The sequence below is a fragment of the Bactrocera latifrons genome, unplaced genomic scaffold (genome assembly GCF_001853355.1).
Source record: "Bactrocera latifrons isolate USDA-ARS-PBARC rearing strain unplaced genomic scaffold, ASM185335v1 scaffold_44, whole genome shotgun sequence".
In the NCBI taxonomy this organism is placed as follows: domain Eukaryota; kingdom Metazoa; phylum Arthropoda; class Insecta; order Diptera; family Tephritidae; genus Bactrocera; species Bactrocera latifrons.
This window is the reverse complement of record NW_017537090.1, coordinates 1,407,665-1,434,213: the sequence shown is the minus strand read 5'-3', so window position 1 is coordinate 1,434,213 and position 26,549 is coordinate 1,407,665. Positions and strand designations below refer to the sequence as shown.

Here is a 26,549-nt window from a genome sequence, read left to right as displayed (position 1 = left end):
GCGTTTGCATACCATTGCATTGTGCTCTTACGAAGACACTCCTCAGCGATAAAGTTCTCCAATTAGAGTATGCTGCCCAGTGAGACTTTGTCGCAAGTACCCATCAGTATACATTGCTTCCGTCAATAATCCATTCAAGAGCTCTTCGGTTAATGATGGAGTAACGTTCCCCAAGCAAGGCAGCTGAGTAAGCCCCTCAGCACCCTTCTCCTTATTTTGCATTATTTGCTCTCATCTGCCTTCTTATTCCGGAGTCTTATGGTGTTCGTACTGAATCTGTAATTCAGCCGATATTCTTGCCGAATTTTCATGAAAGACTCTAACCGAGGTGTATAAGCCCTCCTCTGGCAATTCAATAGGCCGAACAACATTTTTTCTGCAATAAAATATTGAGTAAACTATTCCGTTACTTTTAAAAGTAATTTTAAAAACACTTTAATATTAGAATTAGTCGCTATTTACATGCCATACATTTTCCAACTCTTCACTCCATCCTTCGAGCCAACGAGCGTAAGTAAATGCTCAAGACCAACAAGAAGAAGTTTGCAACAAAGTAAACACTGTCAAACGTTTGCGTTAAATATGCAAAGGTGTTGAGTGGATTATGAGGGTAAATTTCGAGGTAAGCTCAAGAGAAGCAGGCGAAAGTAAAATGGCTTTTCAAACAAAATTTCATCCGCATTTTATATGCGAGCAACAAACTTTAGTGGCTGCACTCTCAAAAATGTAAAAGAAACTGATCCTAACACAGCTGCGAACGCAAGCTGCCACAACTTCAACCACGAGAGTATGTAAATACTAGGTTGGCATATTCAAGCTCAGTCGCATGGGACAGCATTACGTATACGCCACGGCGCCTGTGGTCTCTCTAATAATGAGCTGAGTTCCTTAGAAAAAGGCTTTAATTTTGTTGTTGTAGGTTGGAAAAGTAGTGAAATGCTCGCTGTGCGCAACGTTTATATATATTTCCATGAATACTAAGCATTTACGCCTTTCGTTGTAATATTTAGGTTTATGCTTTATTTATTATTTATTTAATATTCAAATAGCTGCGGCCGCACTAACAGCTTTTCTAATAACTAATAATTTTATAGAGATAAAACTTTAACTAATTTCGTATGCTTAAGCGACTTTAGCTATACACTTTTAGAATTGAATCACATTTTCATATTTCATGCAAATAAAGGGTGTTCTTTGGATTGCCATTTAGAATGGAATATTTCGTACTGAGTGTTGTTCGGTTAAAAATTCTGATAAAAAAGCATTAAAGAACGATTTTTTTTTTAATAACGTATTTAATAATATAAGAATAAGTATCGCTGGCCAATTGAAATAATATAATATATGGGATGAGGAACAGTAATGAATTATGGTACTAATTTCGAATAAAATGTTGGAATGAATGACTCATCAAATCGATGTTTTAAGTGCTCAAAAACGCAGTTGTGTCAACCGATGTGTGAGAGCTCGGATTGTCGTGGTGAAAAGTGATGTGTCTTCGGCGGTTGATACTCCCGATTTCTTGAAAGACAAGTAACAACGAATAGCCCTCTTCTGAGTTGATCTAGTGATATGGCAGCGACTTGATCGTTATGCCCAGTTTTTTTTTTTTTTTCAAAAAATACGCTTATATAAGTTAGCAAGTGCTTCGTGCATGAACAACTCTCCTTAGCTTCGGTTCATCTTGAAACAGCCATTCACTTCAGTGCTGTTTTTTTTTCAGGCTCTGACGCATTAATCCAGAATTCGTCACCTGCCACGATATCATAGACTTGTTTCGAGAAGAGCCTTTTTTTTTTCTTTTTTTTTTTTTTGGTGGTTTAAGCGATTGACAAAATGTGTGGTATCCAACATGAGCTAATTTTTAACGGTCAAATATGCATGCAATATTGAATTTGCGTTAGTCGCACTAATGCCTATAGTTATCTCTATCAATATCACTTTGCACACATCATCAATAGTTTCCGGAACAACAACTGTTTTAAAAGGACCTTCACGACATTTGTTTTGTACGAACAGTTTCTATTGACTGCTCGAACCGAAGATTTTTTCAGATTTTCCCAATTTCCGTGGTGTGTTCGAGAAGCCATGCCTGCAACTCTGACCATAAAACATATAGTTGTCTGCAGCTATGAAAGCAGGAATGATTATGGCTTTTAAGCCACTGTTGGGTGGTTTTTGGCTTATGCACTGGAGCATAATCTTGCTGGTAAATCCAAAGCTGTCCATCGAAGAGTGCAGTGATAGCTTTACCACGTCTTCTTAAAGAGTCTGCTCGTACACTTTTGCCCCAGCTTTAATACTTTCCGCACAGAAGTGAAGAGGTGCAACGCCATTAAAGCAATTTAATAGTGATCTCGTTGCACTATTTGAGTCACCTTTTTCGCGTGTGAAATCGTCACATGACTACCATACCAAGGTTCCTTTCCGAAAATATGCGAAAAATTTTAAGATTTTCCATAGAATTACTGTCTATGAACTGTCCAGTTCTACCCAATAAAAATCTCCCTTCCGTTCCAAAAGAAATTTTCATAGGCTATTCAGAAACAAAATTAAGTGTAATTTCCAGATATACAGTCTACCCAATGGGAATAAGCGGATGAAACACCAAATTTTTCTTCTCAAAATGAACTCAGTGATGTAATTCATGAGCAAGTTTGGAATAATATAATAATTTTTCAAAGCGTACTGTGCCCAAAAAATAAGGTGACATTTGAATTTAAACTGCGCGCGTCGAAGGATTTGGAGAATTATTTTTTTTAGGTTGGTAGTACTGTCAGTCACATTTATGTCAAATTTCATGTCAAAATATCATTAGTGTTTGAGATGAAAGTGAGTTTTCGTCTTTTGCGATGTCGAAATTCGTTGAGCAAAGAATTTGCATTAAATTTTGTTTACGGAATCAATTTTATGCTACGTTGAGGATGGTGCAGAAAGCCTTGAGTGATGAGGCTATGTCTAAAAAAAACAAGTAGTATAGTGAGTTCCAAGCCGGACGTGAAAGTGTCGAAGACGAAGAGCGTCCAGGGCAACCATCAACCTCAATCGACGAAGCTCACGTTCAATAAATCAAAGATTTGGTGTTGAAAAACCGTCGAATAACAATTAGAGACCTTGCTGATGAAGTTGGCATATTGAAAGGCTCAGCCAATACCATTTTGAAGGAAAACATTGATTTTTTTGGAAAAAAGACTTCGCGTTGAAGTGTGTGAAATGAAGTTTTCCGACTACCAGAGTGTCATGAAACGCATTATAACTGGCGATGAGACTCGGATCCATGCTTACGACCCTGAAACAACCGATCAATCGAGCGAATAGCGTGCCAAAAGACAGCCGAGTCCCAAAAAATCGCGCCAAAGTCCTTCAAAAATCAAGGTCACGTTGACTTTTTTCTGCGATTATCGTGGTGTTGTGCATTATGAATTCCTTCCAACCGATCAAACAGTCAACAAGGAATACTACTTGAACGTTATGCGTCGTTTGCGTAACGTATCCGCCTAAAAAGGCCGAAATTGTGGAAAGACAATTCTTGGTTTTGACACCACCATAATGCACCATCCCATACTGCCCTCGTAATTCGTGATAATTTCGCCAAAAACTCAACCCATATCATTTCGCAACCACCATATTCACCTGATCTGGTGCCGTGCGACTTCTGGCTGTTCACCAAACTCAAAAGACCGCTCCGGGGACACCGTTTTTATACGATAGAGGAGACTCAGCCGCAGCGAAGACGGAACTGAAGGCCATCCATGTGACTACAACCAGTGTTTCGAAGATTGGAAAATCCGTTGGCATAAGTGCATTGCATCGGGAGGGGATTAATTTGAAGGGGATGAAATTGAAGAATAAAGAATTTTCGGGATAAATGCAATGTCACCTTATTTTTTGGGAACAGGTATATCATGTTAAAACTGCTCTAGAAATTGAAGCTGGGTTTGCGTTGATAGTCAAAACATTGGAACAAATTGAGTGTTATGTCAAAATATCTCCCTAATAATCCGGATAAATTGTCAAAAATTTGAAAAAATGTAGTGCCAGGAAACTGGTTCAAACAAGATCTAAAAGTGAAGAAAGGCATGTGCCTTCTAAAAAATTATTATTATCCAGAGGATTATAAAAAATAGTTCATTGCTAAGTTGGTAGGACCTTAAGTACTAAATCAACCAGCTTGTTTACAGCAGCTGCTTAAGTTGGTACACCACAATTTTTACAATGAATCGAACAAAGAATTTGTCTCACATTTTATATTTCTAATCAAATTTCGTTTGCGGAATCATTGAAAATGTTGGACAAGACTTACAGTCATTCAGTGGTAAAAAGCCCTCAAGGCTTTTTGGTCCTCAAGAGGAATCATTGAAGACATGTCTCGTTCTGAACGTACTTCGACCTTCTCAACGGATGAAAATATTCAAAAAGTGCAGGAAACGGTGCTTGAAGATCATCAGGATATTTTGGGTATAAAACGCTTACTTATTCAAGTCTTTTCAATACAGCGAAACTTTTTTCAAAAATTGTACCGTAAATAGGTCTTTCTGGACATGCTAGATCGTCCGAATTCCGATCCGATGAGTTTGACTTTGAAAGAAGTCAATAATGATCAGAATGGAGGGGAAAAATAAGCCGCAACCAGAAAAAACATGCCAAAGCTGCTGAAAAATCAAAGTGATGGTAATTTTTTCGAAACTCTCATCGAGCTACGATTGTGACCGAATTTAAAGCCAAACACGCAATGAAAACCATCGATCAACCACTGCATTCACCATATTTAAATCCGTCTGATTTTTTCTTGTTCCCCAAATGAAATTGCGTTTTCGGTCGAACGGAGAAATTACACAAAATTCGGTGAAGGAAATGAAAGCCATCCCAAAAAGAGCTTATGAAAAGTATTTCGGGGACTGGAAAAATCCGGACCAAACACTGAAGCCTAATGAACTGATTGAACTGATTAAAATGAGTGGTTACAAGGGGCTGTAACTCAAAAACTATATGTGGTATTAATTTAACACTCAGGTATATTATTTTCAAAGTTATGGGCTATCGCGATTTGAAGGAATAATCGATCCTTTTATATACTTGATGATAGGTGAGATAAGTGATATTTCTCATCTCTAAAAACCGACAACATCTTCCTTTGTATATCACTAGCGCTGTGTGGAGAGGAAAATTTTTTCCATTAGATATTGAATCACATTCCTTGACATTTTAATATATGAACACAAGTTTACTACAATGTCGACGGTTGTATTGTCCACATCTAATCAATCTAGCGCGTGGAAGAGGTCAAAAATGAGTTGATGTGCCCATGCGCCCATGCGTCACCAAACTTGAAAAAATAAAATCCGTTTCTTGCTTTCCTTGTGCTATTTATAGACAATCTAAGTGCGTACCAGATTTTTGTAGACACAACGAAATTTATAGTTTTTTTTTCTATTAGCGCACATACACACATTCGAACATATATGCTTCCATCGCTAACCTATACTTGCCACACAAATGTGCGCAACATTTCCGTTCATTTCCGCACATTTTTTCCCTTTTTTTATTTATTTAATTTTGTGTGTTTTTCTCAACCCAAATTATTGCATCATAAAAGCTGTCCTTTAGCAGCCATAAAATATCCTATTATCTAGCCACAAAGTATTTGTACTTTAATGGGTGTATTGGTAAAGGAAAGAGTTGCGTACCAGGCAAATGTGTTTTGCGAATGTATCTGAGGATGGGCGTAAGTGTATTTGTGTGAAGTTAAAGGTGTGTTAGTGCTATTTATGGTGTTCGAGTTTTGCCTGGCTATGTGCTGGCTCTATGTGCTGGCGTGTTTATGGCAGGTTTGCTGGGCACATACGCGAAGGTGTTATGTGTGTGTGTGTGTGTGTGTGGGTGTGTGCTGAGTTAATTTAGCGCAGGTGTATTTGCGATTGCTTGGCGAAGGCAAGGAAAATAAAAATCAAGCAAATGGCCACTAAAGCAAAAGCAACAAAATAGCGAACAATGCATTAAAGACAACAAGGAACAAAAATAAAAATCAGTTAATAGAATACAGTGTAAGTATACATATATATACAGTATGTGAAGCAACAATGGGTTACCTTCCAGTCTGCCACTTCGGCGCTCGATGAGTGTGTGTGTGTGTGTATGTGTGTGGTGGCAGCACTCATAAAGCATTTTCCCGCTTGATATTTGCGCTAGCACTTTGATTGGCAGCAAAAATTCCACTTCGAGTTTATAGCATTTTTATGGCCACCTGAGCTGTGAGTGGTGCGGTGGATATTTTGCAGGAATTTAATTAAAATGATGCACCTGTGGCGGCGCAACAAATATGCGTGATGTGCGAATGTGTGCAAAAAGAACAAATATACATTGCAAATAATATATAAAAGTATATAGACATCCATAAATACAGAAGTACACCAACATCATCTCGTCACCAGCACCAGCACCATCACCATCGACAGTCGCAGTCGCAGTTTGCTGCGTTTTTCATCACATTTTTCAATTACTTGCAATTTGAAAAGCGAAAAAATTGCGATTTTTACTTTTATTTGCCGTTTCATGCACTTACTCATTTCCGTTTTCTCCTTGCTCTTCTCGTTTCTCGCAGATGGTCGCCACAGATGAGTCGCCATCCACACAAAATCAACCCGACGCTGGCGGAACTTTCGGAAAGTTGAAGCAGACACTGTCGTCGTCCTTGCTCACGGCGCAGGATAGAGGTGAGTATCGCTGTTCGGTGTAGCAGTGATGAAAGGCGATATGAAATTAGTTGAATATTAAACTTTCGAGAATATACTCTCAACTGGAAAATGAACGTAGTAGTAAAATTGCAGACAGCATTTGGCAGAAATAAGGAATATAATTTAACTACTCTCAGGAATGCGTTAAAAAATTGAAGTTTGAAAAATGGTTTTTATGTGCTTTATTAGCCAGTATGGAAAATAATCCATCGGGGAATATATTTCTGAAAATATTTGTATATACATATATGTTTTATAGAAATCTTATTTTAAATACATTGGTTTTATAGCATTCTTCCCAGACTCTTGTACGATCTTACGATCTGCTTTAATTTTTCGAATCGTAACTATTCACTTAAAAGCAAGCTGAATTCTGGCATCCCGGCAGAACTTCGAAACTTACCAGTCTGCTATATTTATTTTTATTATTTTGTGTTATTCGTAGTACTTTCGAACCGATTTTGTGTTATTGTTGAAGTCAATATAACCATAGATTATCTTCTCTACACTAAAATTGCATCACCTCAAATGTATGTAATGTAAAAAGTTGTATGGTTGTATATGGGGGGAGACGCCAATGAAGATGCGCTGTGAGACGTTTCACGGATGGACTGAAACAAGGAGGGAACTCTCCGTCAATCTTAGCTTTAGCCTACCGCATCACTGTTGTGTTTTTTAGGCATCAATGGCTGCTCAGTAGACGTTTCGCTCCAAATTGCGGCCTCTTTCTTCAAGGTGAACATTCACTCCGACAGCAGAACGACGATGCTCGCTAACTGTGCGCTCAAAGCTGGTCAAGGAGTGTGTATGAGGTGGAATCATCTGAGCACTTTCTCCTCCATTGCCCAGCCTTTGAATGACTGAGACTGCAACATCTTGATACTCTTATCTTCGGCGAACCAGAAGACAACTGATATTTGAGGTCTCAACAAATTTATGGCAGGCTCAAAGCATTTGTTCATTCTGTAAAAGCCTTGTGGTTCAGTATATAGAATCTTATATGTATCAGAACGGAGCGGCGTTCCAAGCTGTCCAAATGAGATCCTTCTTACGATCGACCTTTTAAGCTAACTTCGTCTAACAGAGAATGGAAAGCAAGTCGCGAATACTCAACATTTCCGGCAAATAAGCAGCTACCAAGTGAAATGTTAGACCGATATCTCAAAACTTGAGAGACTACTTCGAGTATATGCAGACGGAAATACAGAAGGCTGTGAGTGAATCAGCTCAGCTCGTCACGCTGACCGTTTATATAGATACTAGAAGTTTCTTCTTTTCACAAGGCGGCGCCAATGGGAGATTCCAAGCAAAGGCAGGTCCTTCTCTACCTGGCCCTTCCAACTGAGTGGAGGTCTTTCTCTCCTCTGCCTCACCCGGCGGGTCCTGCGTGGAATACTTTCAGAGCTGGAGTGGTTTCGTCCACTCAGACAACATGACCTAGCCAGCGTAGCCGCTGTCTTTTAATTCGCTGAACTATGTCAATGCCGTCGTATATCTCGTACAGCTCCTCGATCTATCGAATGTAGTATATAACTTTATACCTAATAATCTCTCACGCTTCCATCTAGGTGCTCTTGGTATAGAAACTGGGCAATCATTCGTGGCCAATTTCTACTCTCTTCGCGAATTTTCATAATTGTCGCATGAACTGTTGCGGTACTTTTACAACTGGACATTCTTGGTGGGAGTTTGGTATGAGTTTCTAAAGTTAAGTAGAATTATAATTCAAAGCTAAGAATAAATAAACAGCGGGTACTCCTGGGTATTGAAGTCTCTTTGATAACCTCGAACTCTGATAATTATACGGTATCTACGATTTTTTCAATGATTGCCTGCAAAGCGTCTTATCAGCTCCTTACTACATCCACGGTGACCATGTTCAGGAACTGAACGAGAGCCCAGTCTATACGTTCTTAAATTGCAGCAAGTGTAGTTAAAATTGATAGCAGCCCTAAAATTTAAAATGTTGCACTCGACGGCATGTCTTCTTTCACCCCGCATTCGACCGCGATCGTTACCAAAGTGCATAGCCATCAGCAGCACTGGTATGGTTGAATGGATATAGTACGAGGCAAATGAAGCGATTTCAGACTTTTCATAACACAAAAATCCGTATAATAACAAGGTGCCTCTTAATTTCCACCATCAAAGAGATAAGCTTTCCGTTAAAACACACAAAAAATGCCTAAACATATCATTTCTATTAGGATATTTTCGCAGAAACCATCCAAACTGGTCAACTGCTTGAAGCAGAACCACCTCCGGGGAATATTAAGAGAGCATTCGTTCATTACGTCGGCAACATTGTATACCTTACCGACAAGACGCCAAACGTAACTGACTTCAGGCAACCACTTAAGTCATTTACAGTGGACCAATTAACATTTTCACCTACTTAATGCCAGTGAATGATGTCCTTGGAGTTATGTCACACTTCCTGCAGTCTTCTTGATTTGTCATCCCCGTCCTGCGTGCGTGTGTCGCCACCAGACATTGAGCATTTATTATTTCCATCATGTTCTTACAGCCTCCTTTATCGAGTACCAATATGATTTTTGTGTACTTACGATTTACCGTTTTTTGCATTTTGGCCTCCAGGTAGATCTCTCCATCGGGTTTTGATTTTCTGTACCACGCTTTTGTCAAAACCCTCGGAAATAGACAATGCATTGATTTCCCAATATTGTTCACGTTTCATTGCCCTCGATGCCTTTGTGGCCTGACACCAAGTAGAAGTGGAGTTGCTTACTTCTGGCAACACTTTCCACTACTGCCCTGCTTCCCAACACACTTCTGGCCGATATGCGATACGAGCTTACTGCCTTGATTGCTGCTTGACTGTCTATGTAGATGTTGACTCTGGAGTCCCCTGCATGTCAGCTTGAATATATAGCATTAGTCGGTAACTTCAAAGATATATAGAAGATATATATATATACATATATATTTATATGTATATATGCAGATACTTGAATCCAGCGATACTCCCCTGATCTTAAAAATTGTATTGGAATCCGATTTGTTTCCATAGATATTTGCTAGATCCGCCTTTTTTGAGACTTATCCAACTCTCAAGAGGCTGTCATTAAAAGGTTAGCTCTGTTGATATCTGTGCTTATTTATCCATCCATCAGTCCGTCTGTCGATCTGAAATTTTGCATACATCCTTCCTCTCGAAGATGATGCCAATTTGTTGGAACAACCAATATCGGACTAATATAGCATATAGCTGCCATGCAAACTAAGTGTTGATAACCAAGTGCCTCCCCGGAAACTTTTTTACTTGTAAAGGGTATTCTAATTTCTAAACACGCAGTGTTAACATTTTCGCTTCTACGACACTTTGTGCATAGTCTCCGCTCCACTCGCTGCCATAAAAAAAATGTTGCACTTCAGCTCGCCTCCTCTCGGCGTTTGCATATTCGCACTACAAGTCTTTCTCTCGCAATCTCCTTTCATTTCTGCCATAGAATGGCTTTGAAATTTAATTACAGTTACAATCTAATGACATCGATTTGTGACACTTTGCAAACAGAGTTGACAAAGTTGCAACAACGAACTGGCAGCGTGACAACAACAGCAAACTGTACTCACATTGCAAACATTTCGAACACTTACGCCATTAACATTGACTCGCATTGACACTGCAAAGTTGCAACATGAAAACTAACTCTCGACGTTGCAAGTGTACGGTAGTGTTTTGTATGTGCAACATGCAGCTGTGACACCTATTGTGCAGCAACTATGGACTTTTTTACGCCGTTTTGCATGACTTTATTTGCATGTGTGTGTGTGTGTGTTAATGTGTACTTAGAAATGTGTCGTGTGTCGGTGGATGTGTGCGTGTGTTTAAGTATGCAAATGTTGCATAATGCCAGGTCCATTAGCTTTTGCGAACTTTTCTTTATTTTAATTTGAGTGAGTAGTAATGTGGCTGCCTTTTGCAACTAAATAGTCCGTTATAATTTTGCAGTTTAAGTGCTGTTGTTAGTTTCAATTAAATGAAAAGTTGCTAGTCCGATCATTAGATCGATTTTAGGTGAGGAGCTATGAGGTTTTTATTAAATTTGCAATCAAAAACTACAACGAAATATGCAGTCCAGACTGTGTCCATTGTTCCAGACAAACTTCTACTCAAGGGGTATACATAATCTCTCCAAAAAGACTGCAAAACATAGCGACAGTCTACAAAATAATAACGGAAGTTTTGAAAACTGGAGACTTACTTCGCAATATAGTCGCTTTTAGGTCGAAATACTTGGCCCAGCCATGATCCAACTTCTTTACTCTGTCTAAAATATGCCTTCGTCACGACGCCAACGTTCTCATTCGACGAAACTTTCAGTCTGACTAGCGACTTTTCCAATTTTACCTCTCGAAAAAAAAAAAATTACATGAGTCAAAACTTTTGGAATGTAGTAGGTGCTTAACGCTCTTTGTTTAATGAAAACGTAATTTCATTGTAATGAAATGGTTACAAAATGAATTAGTCGAAGCTCATCGCTGCTCACAACTTTTTCAGATCTTTCTAGCGAATACCATTACAGCAAAATTGTCCATCTTGTGATACCATCTAAGAATCAAGGAATTTTTCTATATGATCTTATGAGTGGAACTGCTTCTGAGGCGTTTTTCTATAGTAGTAGGATAGTAGTCGATGTTTCCGAAACATTATGTCTCTCCCCCCGAGGACCACTGGGCAAAGTACGACTTCATGGCAGAGAAGAAGACATTAAATTCTCCTCTATTGTATGGACTAACTGACTTTTGTAAATATCTCAATCTTGTTATAACTGGAGCTGCCGCTTCGCTGACAGCTTTCCATTTACCAGAGGACTCACACATAAGTGCAGTTAAATTTTCTAACGTGAGATCTCCAAGTGTGATTTTCAGCTTTTTCCTTACACTTGAAAAGCGAGAGCTATGATCTATAGTCCAGAGAGGATATGTCCGGAATCAGTCTGTGGGTCCACCGGTGCTTCTCAGCCATGTTCTGAATCATATTCCATCGAACGGAACAAATAATAATCGAATGATGCAAAATCTGGGTAATGTTTATGTGGAGAAAATGCACTATTTGACTTATTTAAATTTCGTTGAAGTTTTCTTTAGTTCAATTTATTAACATTTGGTTTTATTATTATGTTAAATACACATTTTAGATTTAGAACACTAATGTAGATTTAGAATGCTTCTATAATTAAATTACTCTCGTCTCGCAAGGTCCGTCGTCGTCGCTTACCTCTTCTCCACTCTTTTTCTTCACTTTTTGCTTTTCAGCGTCACCATGGTTGCAATGCGTTCGGTAGTTGTCAGGGTTGTAATGTGATATAATTCCTACATGTACATGAGAGGGCGTGCAGCATTTTCGTGCCTCCTCTGGTATTATAGTCATAAAGAATACAAGTTTCTGAATAATTTCCATTGCATGTAGTCTCTTTTTTATGGTTTTGTGGGGCTCCCAATGTTGAAGCAAGCTCTTCTTGTTTTTTACCCAGATCGTCGTCGAGCAACGTCTACATTCCATCGTCTGCGAAGCCCTGCTTTCACGCGGACAGATATTTATATCGAAATCGCTGTTTATGAAGCGACAAAACCAATCGCGACACTTTGTTTCACTAAGAGCAGCATCGCCGTCAACTTTTTGGAGTTCCCGAAGTGCAAAAGCCGCCAATTTCTTTGACCGAAAGAAGAAAGTGAACACTTTTCGTCAATGGTGATTATTTGCGAAAAATAGCACACATTCGCACAACCAAAATTATATGACACATAAGGAAAATTACTAATGAGGAAACGTAGTTTCTCTTTCATATGTCTAGGTTAAGTTTATCAAGGTTTAGATGTAACAAAATCGATCATCACTAAATGTCAATTGAAAAGTCCCGGAGCTGATAGCGCTGCTAAAATTAAGTCCATATAATTTTAAGTTAACCCTAAATTTCCAAAGGCGCGTGTATTATAAATTAGAAAGCTGTCGGAATGAAGCAATTTTTGTTATTGTAACATAAAGGGAAAAAGGAACAAATAGAGTTGAAGCAAAATTGTGTGCATGTTGAGTTTCCGAACACTGCCCTAGGAAACTCAGCCATCATGTATTGGTATGCTAAGTGTAGACATGTTGAAATGAGCATCAAAGAGCCCAAAAGAGGTTGTTGCCGATAAAAACATCAAAAAGGCGCACAAAATAGTTTAGGAAGACCGTAAAGTGAAGTTGCCTGAGATAGCAGGCGCACTAAGGATATCAACTGTGCGTGTGTGGTAAATCATATTATTGACGAATATTTGAGCAAAAGAAAAGTCTGTGCAAGGTGGGTGCCACGCGACTTTCTTAACAAATGCCGAACGATTACAATTTTTTTTTGAAAATCTTTATTATTGAACTTTACATTTCGGTTGGTACTTAAGAACTAAATACATTCATTAAAAACTACTTATATTTATATGGTCCTTAAATTTTGAACAGTTGAACTCATTCTCATATTTGTGAAATCAATTAAGTCAACGAAATCGATCGTTGCACCAAAATTATTAAAATAAACAAAAACGGAAGTATCGCATGACTGTTGCAGTGTCCCATGAATTTTGGTTATTATATACAAATCAAAATTAATTAGGTTGCAATGTTGCTGTGCAAGTAAACAATTGAATTTGTACGTTCGAAAATCAATAAATTTGATCGGTCTGCAGTTTCACTGTGTAAGCAACTAAAACTGTTTGTTTGTCATTTGCCCCAATTTAGTGGAAGCGAGTTGAACGACTCATTGGAATGAGAAGTGGAAGTAACGCGCGAGCTTACTTTTGACCAAAAACAACCAAGAGTGATGAGTCAGTGAGGTGATTGGAGATATTCAAGCGTAACAACCACGAATTCTTGCGTCGATATGTGACAATGGATGAAGCATACTTCCATCATTTCACTTTGTAGTCCAATCGATACTCACCCGAGTGGATCGTATTTTCCAGATCTGTATCCAGTAACTATTGGCTATTCTCGGATCTTCAAATAATGCTCGCCGTAAAAATTTTCGTACACTGAGGCATATTTTGAAACAGAGAACAAATCGCACTACAAACTTGGTATCGAAAAGTTGGAGGGTCGATATAATCAGTATATCATCCTTGAAGGGAACTATGTTGAATAAAAAAATCGCATTTTGCGAAAAAATATGGCTTACTATGGTAGACCGTAGTCTTTTCAATTGACCTGTTAACTGCTGGAGACATCTTTTCACAAACAGCGATAACTTAGTTGCGCACCTAATAGATAACCTGTTGTCTTCGATATATTATAGCAGTCTTCATCTTCTTAAGAGTTAGCTCACCTGGTGAAGTTTACCCTTTCCAAAAGTTCTTGGCCCCTAGTGTGTGGCATATTTCGTCGACAGACATGTAGAAATGCAGACATACCTTCAGACTATACTTAAATGCCGTCAAACGCGGCACACATTGTGTCTATAGTTTTCTCTGATGCTGCATAAGGCTCACGCGGTCTAAGAAAGGGAGAAATATCTTCATTTTTTCGCACAGCCTGTCACTGACGCTTGAGTTTAGCCCGTTATAACTCTTTAAACTGTTTTTTGACTGATACCAGTTTTGACTGATCGAAACGAACCTTGATTTTTATCCGCTCGAAGATTTCATCTCAGTAGCATTCCTCTAAATTAATTCTGGAAGGTTTTCTGTTGCTTTTAGCGACAAACATCATTTACACTACCTAAATGCTCTATGATTCTACTGAGACTTTTAATAACATACATCGAATCTTGGACCATATATTTTGGGCCGATATTGCTCGTATTCCATTTTTAAAATATTTCGGTAAAAACCAAACTACAATTCTAAAATAATAGCTAAGAGCTAATTGCTTGATTTCTTTATCCACTGCTTGCTGGTGCTGGCTTTATTTAATAAACGGAAGTTGTTTAACATTGTATATGCCGAAGAAGTTCGATCCTCCTAGAATCAACGCTCATTGGATATTTTGGTTTTAGGTTTTGCAGCTCTGTAGTTGAAGGAGAAGAGAATGCTCCTGCTGTTAATCGTTTGGTCGAAGTGAGAATTCAAAAAACGAAAGCAAGTGTGATCGCAAGAGTCGCGCGTAAGGCATAATCAGACTCATCACACTCAAAATACTCCCTATCAATTTACTAAAAGCGCCTTAATATTATACCACGACAGTCTGACTACTAACTAACAGCCGGCACAGTTTGACAAATATTCGGTAATCGAGACTATGAACCCTTTTGACATATGTTCAACATAACGTTGACATTTAGCCTCGGAAAAAAAAAGTATATAAATATAATTTAACCCCCTCTACATACAGTGACATGCAATCACATGGACTTCAACAAAGTCCTTTGTGGAACATGATATTACAACATTAATTTCTGCTATTAAAGCTGCGCAAAAGCGTTTACGCGCTGTTGGCGCGAGCTCACCTGCGATGGCGCTATTAGTAAAGTCAAACGCACACACATACACCCACACTTATGCAAACACCAACAATATAGTTGTAAGTCAACATGCAGTTGACATTTATGCTGCCATTATCCATTCGAGCCAGCGCATATGCAACCCCAGTGACTTGATAAAAAACCGAAGCAACTACAAAAACAACAAATTGAAAAAGCAACAACAAAACCAGCAGTGTCAACTGCAGCTTTATTTGCACAAAAAATTCTTCGTTGTGGCAACACTGTGTCAGCGAATTTTTGCCAGCGGCGGCGGAATGTGATTTTAATGTGTGCATTCGTGCAACGCCACAGCACACACACACGTACAGGTTGCACGTTGCACATTGCTTCTGCACTTTTCCACACTTTGCTGCAACTGCTTTTGGCGCTGCTTCTCGCTTTGTCAAAAAATATGTTACACCTCAGCTGCGCCACCGAAGGTGCAACCGCGCGTGGCATGCAATTTCTTTTATTTCATTTTCTCTGACTAAACTTTTTGTCATTTGCTTGATTTCGCTTGCGTGTTTCGTTTCCCAGCGACTGTTTTCACTTTGAAAATGTTTCACTTGTTTACACAGGCGGTTGGTGAGTCAGTCGCTTTTGATAACAGCTTTTCTTCTTTATTTGTAATAATATTTCACACTGAACATTTCCGTGCCCTTAAAAATATCCTTCATACTATTCGCGTACTCAGCGAGTTGTTGTTGTTGTCGTATCTGCAGAAAACATTTCCAAAATGACCAATATGAAAAACGAGGTTACGCTCTTGAATGCTGTTTGGCTGTCCACGTAGATGGTAACTTTCGAGTTGCATGCTGATGCATCAGATGTTAGCTCCACTGCTTTCCTAATAGCCAATACCTCTACTTGAAACATACATCAGTGGTCCGACCTTACGCCTATTTCTGGACAGTATATCCCCACACCAACTCCGTCCTTCACTTTCGAGCCATCCGTATACATATATGTATATTGTGTTGTGCGCGATGAAGATACCTTAACTCTAAACCATCACTTTCTATATTTACTCTGGACCTTCTTTTCCAATTGGAAAGGGGGAATCATATAGTCGATGCTTACCCACCGACTTATTGCCGAATATTCTACATGTGAATTCTCCTGCAGACAGCAGTCCTCGCCGGTTTTGCCACGCAACTTTGAGCGAAAGATCTATAGTTGGCAGGTGTGTTCAGTAACCGCCGTCGGAGTGGTTCTCAAAGCTCCTCTTATGCACAGAGCAGCGATCTCTAATATCCTTTGACTTTCAGCAGGCAGATTTCCGTCTACCTGTTCACGACACTACTACACCGTAGAGTAGAATTGGTTTTACAATCGCTGCGTAGCATCAGTTTTCTCATGCACTAGTGTTGAAGACTACCCCAAGGTATTTGGTGCGGCCATTGAGAGTGAGTTTTGTGTCCCATTTATCGAAAGCAGCCTCCTTTGAAGGATTTTGTATTTCCTTCGGATTTAGCCGCAAATCCTCCTGTAAAGCCACGTTTTGGGCTTTGCCTTTTAAGAGTGGTTGTCATAATAATTCTTTTAAACTGAATTTATTTTACTTTTCAATTTGCTCAATAGTTTTAGTTATATAGAAACAGTTTTAATTAATGTTACCGCAAAGATTATGCACAAAGTCATTGGGTTATCAAACAGTCCTTTTTTCTAAACGACCAGTTGTTGCAACATAGTTGTTGGGCCACTCAGTGCAGGCACATATCTTGCGAAACATATCTACGACAGCTTGTCGTTTAGACTTTATTTTGTAGAATTTCAAGTTTCAATTTTCTTTGATAGAATTACAATTTTTTTTGTAATTTTTGTGAATTTTTCTTTCATTTGAAACAGAAATTCACTTGAGAGAAAATATAAGTAAATAGAAAGCAGAAAAGTTTGCATATTTTTATAGAAAAATATATTTTTTGGTGAAACTTCTTATCTCAGTTAATATACTAGTTACTATTGAGAGCAACGCTTAAATTGATTTTCCATCTTTTTGATACCGATTTTGTAGTACGTTTTAACTTGGCTCCTAAATAGGTGCCATTATTAGTGCTTTGTTCTTCTTTGATGCTAAGTTCCTTTCTATGGAACATTGTCGAATTCGAAGAAAAACTCAGACAACTTTACCACCGCTTTCATTCGGTTCATAAATCGGTCCAAAAACTTCCGTTGAAGCTCCACTCCACATCCACTTTACACAGATCATTCGCGTGCACCATCTTTTGGTTTGTGGTTTTGTGTAAAACGTCAATCAGTGGATCGAAATTCAAGCAATTTTATATATACAGTTGTACACAAAAAAAAAAAGGAGTGATCACATGAGAAAAACGAATTGTCAATTTTCATTGACAAAAAAATTTTTTATTTTTTTTCAAAATTTTTGCACAATATAATTTGCCAAAAATCTATTAATATTTGCAGACTTCATCTATTTTATTTAGACATAAACAAAATTTTATATCGCAGTTTATATTATATCAAGTAAACTAAAAAACTATTTCCACCAAAAAATAGGAGTATTGTATGTAATACGAGACCATTTTGTACTTTTAATATATAATGCTTCCAAAATTTCACAGAACATTAGAGTAATTAATATTTCGTTGAATAACTTCGATTTTTTAACACAGCATCACATCTCCGAGGCATGGAGTCTATGAGATACTGGCAGCGTATTATTGGTATTCCTTACTAAGCCTCTTTCACTACTTGCCATAAATCTCTCGAATTGATTTGTTTTTCAGCTACTTTCTTCTCGATATCTGTCCACAGGTTTTCAATGGAGTTGATGTCAGGAGACTGAGCAGGTCACCACATCACCTCAAGGCTTTTCTGCTCAAAATCAATGACTTACATTACTGCGTTAGGGGACGCTTAAACCATTTTTTTGCGCATTTGCTAGTATGTTTAGGGTCATTATCCTGTTGATATACTCTTATCCATGGCGCATTCCATGAAGCACGTTTCAACACTACCTCATCTAATATTTTAACATATGCCTTTTGGTCCAAGATGCCTTTAATTAAGTGAATTGGACCAACACCACAATGTGAAAAACGATCGCATACCATGATTTGGCGTATAAAAACGTATAACGGTTTTTTTGGTAAACTGGGGATTATATTCTGAGTTAGGGGTACGTCAGACAAAGTTCCCACACATTTTTCATATTGGCACTCCTATTATTTTGTGGACAACTGTACATACACAACATATAGCTCATACACTAACAGAAACATAAGGTTTGTTAAAAAAATTAAAATATATAATGTAGAAGTAGAATACGGGAGACGGCGAAGTATCGGTCCAATTTTATCTTTATTCCCAATACCACATACTAATAAACTAATTATAAGAAGTAAAGTCACTCGGAAGGTCGGAAAACTGTACATTACGTGTAAAGGGGCTCAGGGCAGTATTGACCCAACTCAACCCATTTCTGATACACGGATATTTTATTATTATTATTTTTTTTTTTTTTTTTTTTTTTTTTTTTTTTTTTTTTTTTTTTTTTTTTTTTTTTTTTTTTTTTTTTTTTTTTTTTTGTAATTTCTATTGTACTGGTATATCCCATGCATTCACTGATATTTTCGGTCAAAAGTCAACCATAGATATTCGGTACTTAGGGGCTTGAAGAGTTTGTGTTGTATTTAGGCAATTTTTGGCCATAAAGGAGCACATTTTAAAGGAATTATTGCAAAGTTGTATCCTGTTAATTGATTGCTTCATGATTTGTACACCAGAAAGTGAAAAAATCAAATGAAATTTATATGTGTTATATGGGAAGTATACAACCACGTCCCGAGTTGTGTGATTACAACAAAAAGTAAATTTTGTAGGCTTAAACCCGTGTTTTAACACTCCTAGCAGTGTGCTGGAGCAGTATGGTGCAGGCAGCTGTTCATCGACTAAAGGCTTCATTGTGCTCGATAATTTATCTTTGTACAAATAATGGTCCATTCGTTGAGTGATCCGTCGAAGAGGACCTATACCGTGCCACGAGAATGATAATAACCATAATAATTCCTTCACCATACTTAACCGGTTTTAAAGCGTATCGAGAGTGCAGTTCCTTGTTTGATGGGCGTCGAACAAATTGTTTTCCCTCTAACCCATACAAATTGAACTTGGTTCTTTGCACTATAGTACTTGTTTTCAAATATGTAAGGGACTGCTGACATGCGCCTTTGCAAATTAAATTCGTCGCTTTAAGTTTTTGTTTGACACGTGTGGTTTTTTTCTTGCAATGGAAATGCATCCTGGTAGTCCATTATCAAGAAGGCGATAGCTGATGGTTCGCGTTGATATTTCGTTGCTCAGTTGAATTTACTTTTCCGATCATTTGGCTGGAAGTAGAAACGCATTCGCCATGCTAACTCTACAAAGGACACAATCGTCCTATGAAGTGGGTTTCCTTGGTCGCTTCTTTTTCACTTTATTCCAAGTACTTCCACTACCCAAGTAATGTAAGTTATTGATTTTGAGCAGAAAAGCCACATTGCTACGGCACTAATGCATTTTTTTTCTTTCACATTCATATATACTTGTAGAGCAAGTTTTTCTGTTAAAATATTAAAAATTTAAAAAAGAAATTTGGTCTCCTTAATCATCTGTTCAAGCGGCAAGATTTTCATTAAAAATAGCAAAGCTTTGTCGCTCAAACACGTGCATGTCTACAGAAAAAATATTAATGCTAAAAACATTGAACCGAAAACGTACTTGCAGACTCATTTCAGTTTTGAAGCTTTTGACACAATTTTGACATTCAAATGTAGTCTTTCAAAAATAACAAAAATACAAATATCCAACAAAGTAATCTGCTCTCAGCAAATGGGACTTAAATTTTCTTCACAAAAAATTATGCACACGCACTTTAAATGTAGATATAGATATATGTATGCGTGAGCATTTTGACAAAGACGAGTTACTATATGGGAACCGGATTACCACTGTACTGCAGTAATGTTTTGACTTATAAGAGGGCAGCTATATAGCTATTGCATAGAAATTTTTGCTTACCTTAGTATATGCACTGTACACACTCTAAGCACATACTTCCATGCAAGCGCCTGCACTTTACACAGATCCATGTTTTTGTTGTTTGTTTATTCATTGCAAACACGAGCAAGATAAACACACTTTGGTTGCTTGCCTTGCCAACAGGTGTAAACCTTTGTTTTTGCTGGAAGCGTCCGGCTGAAAGCAACCTTTGTGTGCACACCACTGAAACCAATGCCCTGAAGAGTGTCGGAATAAATGGAAAAAAGTCAGGAAATCTAAACAAAACACAACAAACAACTTTTGTGAATGCACTGCGACAAGTTGTGCATGTTTGCTCGCTCATATGTGAGCACAAATTTTTTATATATTTTCACCTAAAATGCAAAATAACGTAACATCACATTTCATAACTTTATAGACGAAGTGAAAACGTTTTAATAGCAACCACTCATATTGAAACAAAAGTTGAGTTTTCATTATTGGCTATATCTGTCAGCATAAGCTGAAATATCTAATATGAAGTAGTGAATCGTAAGCAATAAAAACCTTAATTTAGATTTTTTGATTATACCTTATTTTGCATTTTAAGTGACGATATGAAGTACTATGTATAGTACTGTGATATGGGTGACTTTATCTATTTCTGTGACTAGGATAATTCGTTAAAGCAAATAACAGTCATAGTAGAATTATTTGAATTTTTCCTAAACATTTCTCTCTTTTCGTTATCTACAACTTTGCCATATAACTTTCTACTGTAGCACTGAATGAACTAAATGAAAACGAATCATCGCTCTACAAATAGAATTTCCGAAAATCCAAGTGAACAAGTTCCAAAGAATTCCTTGTCATACAACTTATATTGCACTTATATATTCATAAGCATTTCCAATTTGAATATATTTCAATACTTGACATATGAATATGAAGAAGTATCATAAAGGAAATTCACAAGAATTCTAAGTGTTGTGCATTCATTTTTCAGAGGTGTTACCCCTTCAACGTCCTTTGACTTTTGCATACAAAAAATGTGGATTCTCCTAAAAATTTAACCAATCATTGCAGAGAAATTCTCTGTATTCTGTTTTTTTATGTTGAAGTTCAATAGAATACAATCAAAATTGACATTCATTCGGAGGATGTGTAACTGTCTGCCGTCAGAGAAAAAAATTATAATTCTCAGTCAAAATTTACGAGAAGGATGTCATCCAATATTCGACTGCATCATTAATACAAACAAAACCTTATATCTCTTCAACTTTAATTATACTAAATATTCAAGAAAATACTCATATTACTCTCTTCACTTTCAATTCTTACACTTCGGATAGTCTAACTATTAACTACCAGAATCGATGATTGGTAAAACAAGAAAAAACATTAAATACGGCCACAGCGAAGCTTTTACACCCTTAAGAATAATGGTTTTCATACAACGACTTGATTCTGATCGTTGAGGTGATACGACAGCTATATGCTACAATACGATCTTTGAGCGTCATTCATTTGGGAGTGTCCAGAAACGATTCTTTTACATACGGCTCAAGCAGTTCACGACTTCTGGTATTAGACCAAGTAACCTCTAGGCAACCAAAGAACATCCGTTTGAAGGCGAAAAGTGAGTTTGAAGACCAATGTGAGAAATCGAACCATTCCTTCTCAGGGTTGTGAGCTGATTTGGAACCCCGCCACATAAAATAAAATGTTCCCAATAAATCCTAGTCGACAACCTCGGATGAAAGAACCCTTTTTGATGACAATCATGACAAACACGATAAGGATTACGATTTAAGGGCATCACCTGTAAAGTCCGGTCCCTTAATTGGAAGGGTACCACTGCTCAGATGCTTGATGTCCTCGTAAGAGTAAAGGTTAACATCACCGCCGTGTGATGAACGGAACAAAGACTGAAACCATTAGGTCGGCAACAAATCGGTGATTTGCGAAGACAAGTCTCCAGAGTTTTAGACGTGCGTACGCTCCGAGGTCCTAGCATCGACTCGTACAACGATCTTCCTTCAGCAAAAACACTCACGTCAACAAACACAATAAAGGTTCGACGTCGGAAAGTTGCAATCACAGCAGACAGCCGAACGATTTTCTGCACGACTTGCACGACTGATCTCTGAGGGCACTCATAAGCAATTAATAAAGGAACTGTGGGACATCATCTTAAGTCCCTTACGTATAGCTGTAAATGAAGCCTTTGATTTTTGGTAAAGCCAAAACGTGCGTGATGGGATAGATACCGAGAGTTGAAGCAAAACGCATTTGTAGACTAAATACAGAACGGTACAGCGTCGAATACTTTCAGAGCTGGAGTGTTTTCGTCCTTTCGAACAACATGACCTAGCCAGCGTAGCCGCTGTCTTTTCATTCGCTGAACTATGTCAATGTCGTCGTATATCTCGTACAGCTCATCGTTCCATCGAATGCGATATTCGCCGTGGTCAACGCGCAAAGGACCATAAATCTTTCGCAGAACTTTTCTCACGAAAACTCGCAACGCCGACTCATCTGTTGTTGTCATCGTCCAAGCTTCTGCACCGTATAGCGGGCCGGGAATTATGAGTTAAATTGGGTTTTTGTTTGTCGAGAGAGGACTTTGCTTCTCAATTGCCTACTCAGTCCGAAGTAACACCTGTTGGCAAGAGTTATCCTGCGTTGGATTTCCAGGCTGACATTATTGGTGGTGTTTACGCTGGTTCCAAGATAGACGAAATTATCTACAACTTCAAAGTTATGACTGTCAAGAGTCAAGAGAGCCAAGTCGCGAGTGCGACGACTGTTTGTTTGATGACAGGAGATACTTCGTCTTGCCCTCGTTCACTGCAATTCAATTTGCTTCGCCTCCTTTTCTAGTCTGGAGAAAGCAGAAGTGACGGCGCGGGTGTTGAGCCAGCAGCTGTACCCTCCTATCGAAGATGGTACCTACTCGATTAAGTTCTGCAGCTCGAATTATTTTCTCCAGCAGCAGGTTGAAGAAGTAGCAYGATAGAGAGTCGCCTTGTCTGAAACCTCGTTTGGTATCGAACGGCTCGGAGAGGTCCTTCCCGATTCTGACGGAGCTTTTTGTGTTGCTCAACGTCAATTTACACAGCCGTATTAGTATTGCGGGGATACCAAAGCACTTTACATTAATTAAAGGGAGTAATGCTGAAATGGTATTGAGGAAACCACTTGCTTATCAAAAGCCTTATCAAGCCAATTTTTCCCCCAATGACCTTTCATAAAAATGGGTCAACCAGAATTCAAGTAAATAGATCATACTATCATAAAAGTAATCAGTATGGCAGCACACGCCACGAACAAGAATGAAATGGAAGAAAGCGGCAAAGAAAAAGGAACAGAGAAAACACTTTATACCATTTGCCTTTTGTTTGCCTTCGAGCAGCAAATTCATATCGCTTTCACTTTGCTTTGATCCACATATGTGCCTTTTCAATTATGCATGCGCACCAGTGACGAAAATAGACGCGATAACAACGTTATGTAAACACGAAAACACACACACGCAAACACGCTTACATACATATGTACTATAAATCCATACACGCATACACATACACAACGAGCCATCAATCAATATATAATTATATTTATTTGAATAGGAGCAATGCCATTGTAATCACATGAGCCTAATGCCGCTTATCGCCGGGTAATCTATAGCATTTATATGGCTCACACTCACTGCACGGTAGGTAGGCTTATGCGCCTTAAAGTGTGCTAATGTTTTGTGAGTAATTTCCTGCGCGTTTCTTTGCAGATGGCACACACTCCACGCCAAGCATATATACACACACACACACACACACACAAACAAAGTTTGCGGAGCTGTACTCATGCACTTGCGATGCTTACTTTTCAGTGCAAATACACACACATACAAAGGTGCCTGCTTGTGGCTGCGTGTAAACAGAGTTGCGTGCACTTGCATTGGCGCTTCGTGACAAGCGCAAAAATGATTTATTTCCACGCCTATGCAAAAGTATTTTTAATATTTCTATGCGCTGTTCATTTGTATGCATATGCATGGATGTGTGTGTGTGTGTGTGTATGTGCACCGCCTCGTCATGCAAAGCGCACATTTGTTAGCCTTGCCTTTGCCTTCTGTTTGCTTTTCTGCTTGCTTTTTCATATTTTCTGTATTTCTTGATATTCGCAAATACGCAGCAGCACGTACCATTACAAAAGCATCATACAGGTGTATGTGTGTTGAAGCGACGCTGTGTCGGAAGGAAACTGCATTTTGCAACGCAATTATGGCACTTAGCCTGCACTGAAATGTCACCACCTAATCGCGCGAAAACGAATGAGTCGCTTACTGCCACTCGGCACAAGGTTGGCCGGGGCTCAAGCCTCACTTGCAAACGATATAAATATTATATATCGATTTGCACAACTAATGCTTGAGATAATGGGTTTTGTCGCACAAATGAGTTTCCCTCACATTAATATTATTTTCTCTTAGCGATTAAATGATTATGAGCAAATGAGAGTGCAGAGATATGAGTGCTTTTAAAAAAGCTGATCGTAAGGTTTCAACACATGAGTGAGAGGCGGGAAATAAGTAGATTGTTGTGAGTAGTGCCTCGCAAAGAGTATTTTGATTGTGTTTAGAAATGAGGAGCGTAAGCTGTTACCTACCCCGACACTGGTTGACTATTTTGTGAGTGAACGAAAGAACTGAAGACGAAATTCCTATTTTTAATACGCTCTTATTAGCTTCACTTGTATGTATGTTTGTTTGTAACTTTTTTTTAAGAGGTACTTTTTTAAAAAGGTGCGAAAAGTTACGCATAAAAGTATGCAACATCTATATAAAACTAGTTTTGGTGACATTTGCTTTGGGACATATTTTTCAGCATTCCACGCTATTTTCACAGTATTGCAGGAATTTTTTCTTTCATTATTATTGTTAGTTTATTCAAAGAATTATTTTTCACCTTTTAGTTTGATATGCTTTAAAAGCGTGTTGTTTAGTTTTTTTAAACTACACTTATTGTCAAATAACACGTTAGTATTTATATATATTACAGAGTCCGGCACTTATTTTATTTATTTTAAAGCACAAAATGTGTGAAAGTAATCATAAATTCAGGGCCAATTCACTTTTGTTCGATATGACCCCCTTTTGGCTTAACTATGGCCTTGAGACGGGCAAAAAACGAATCAAAAGCTGCCCGAATGTGACTTGCCGGTATTTTGGTCCACTCACGGACAACGGCTCCCTTCAGCATCTCCTCGACTGGTGTATTTTTTACTCGGACCCTGCTCTCCAAAATGGCCCAGAGAGAATAATCCATTGTATAGGCATCTGATGAATTCCAGAGACATTGTGTGGTCGTAATGGAGTTCGGAACGTTGTTTTTCAGCCATTCTTGGTTCACTCGCGCTTTGTGAGACGGTGCTGAGTCTTGTTGAATCATCGATGGTTTGCGACCGAAATGTACGTTTGCCCACTACTTCAAAGCAGCCTCCGGAATTCTTTCCCGATGATATGTCGCATTTACTTTGACGCCAGGCTCGATGAAAACAATTGGAGAGCGCCCATCTGCGGTGACAGCGGCGGTGAGAGTTTACGCATTGCTCAATTGGAAAATTTTTTCCATCAGAAAACAAAATGTTCGAATTTGACCGCTTTCGGCCAAGCGAAGCAACTGATTCGCTCTCTCAAGTCTTACTTGTTGCTGCGTCGGATATTTTCAGTTCTTTAGCCATTTGATTGGCACTTCGTCGTGGATTTCGCTCCAGTCGCTTCTTCACTTTCCGAACCATCTCACGTGACATTGCAGTCTCTTGATGACCACCTCCATAACGTTTTGCGATGCTACCAGTATCATTGTAACGAGTGATGGTGCGATAAACAAAAACTTTATTCACATTAAGGTTCACTTTTGGTAAAATGCTTTTATACACTTGTGAACAATGCTCCGAACTGTCATTCAGCAAATTTATAAATAGCTGATTCCAGTGCGACAGCTGCGCGAACGGTCGGAAGTGGTCGGACTCTGTATATAATATAGCAAAGTTTTGCATATTTGATCTTGTATGTTATTGCGTCCCGACAAACTTAAGCCGCTTAAGAAAGCAAAATATTTTTGATCAAAATGAGCTGCATTGCGCTAATTGCCAGCAGCTTATTGGCATAAGTACATAAACGGCTTAGAAATTCTCGAATAATTTATGCAACAATGGATATTAAAATTATGCATCCTCCATTAGCAAGGCTTCAAGCTAACAGAAAAGATATGTATATTTAATCGCGCAATTTGGATATTAGCTATATGCTATAGGGTCTCGACCTGCACACGTTATACAACAACACATGCAAAATTCTGTGAATATAACCCGC

At 38.4% G+C, this 26,549-nt stretch overlaps 1 protein-coding gene across 1 annotated transcript in view; it reads left to right on the top strand.

Annotated features, from left to right (window-relative positions):
* LOC108972912 (regulating synaptic membrane exocytosis protein 1) overlaps nucleotides 1-26,549 on the top strand; it is a 164,699-nt gene that overhangs the window by 10,316 nt on the left and 127,834 nt on the right. The window contains exon 2 of the mRNA XM_018939805.1: nucleotides 6,602-6,713. Coding sequence (XP_018795350.1) covers nucleotides 6,602-6,713 — 112 coding nt within the window. The remainder of the gene's footprint in view (nucleotides 1-6,601; nucleotides 6,714-26,549) is intronic.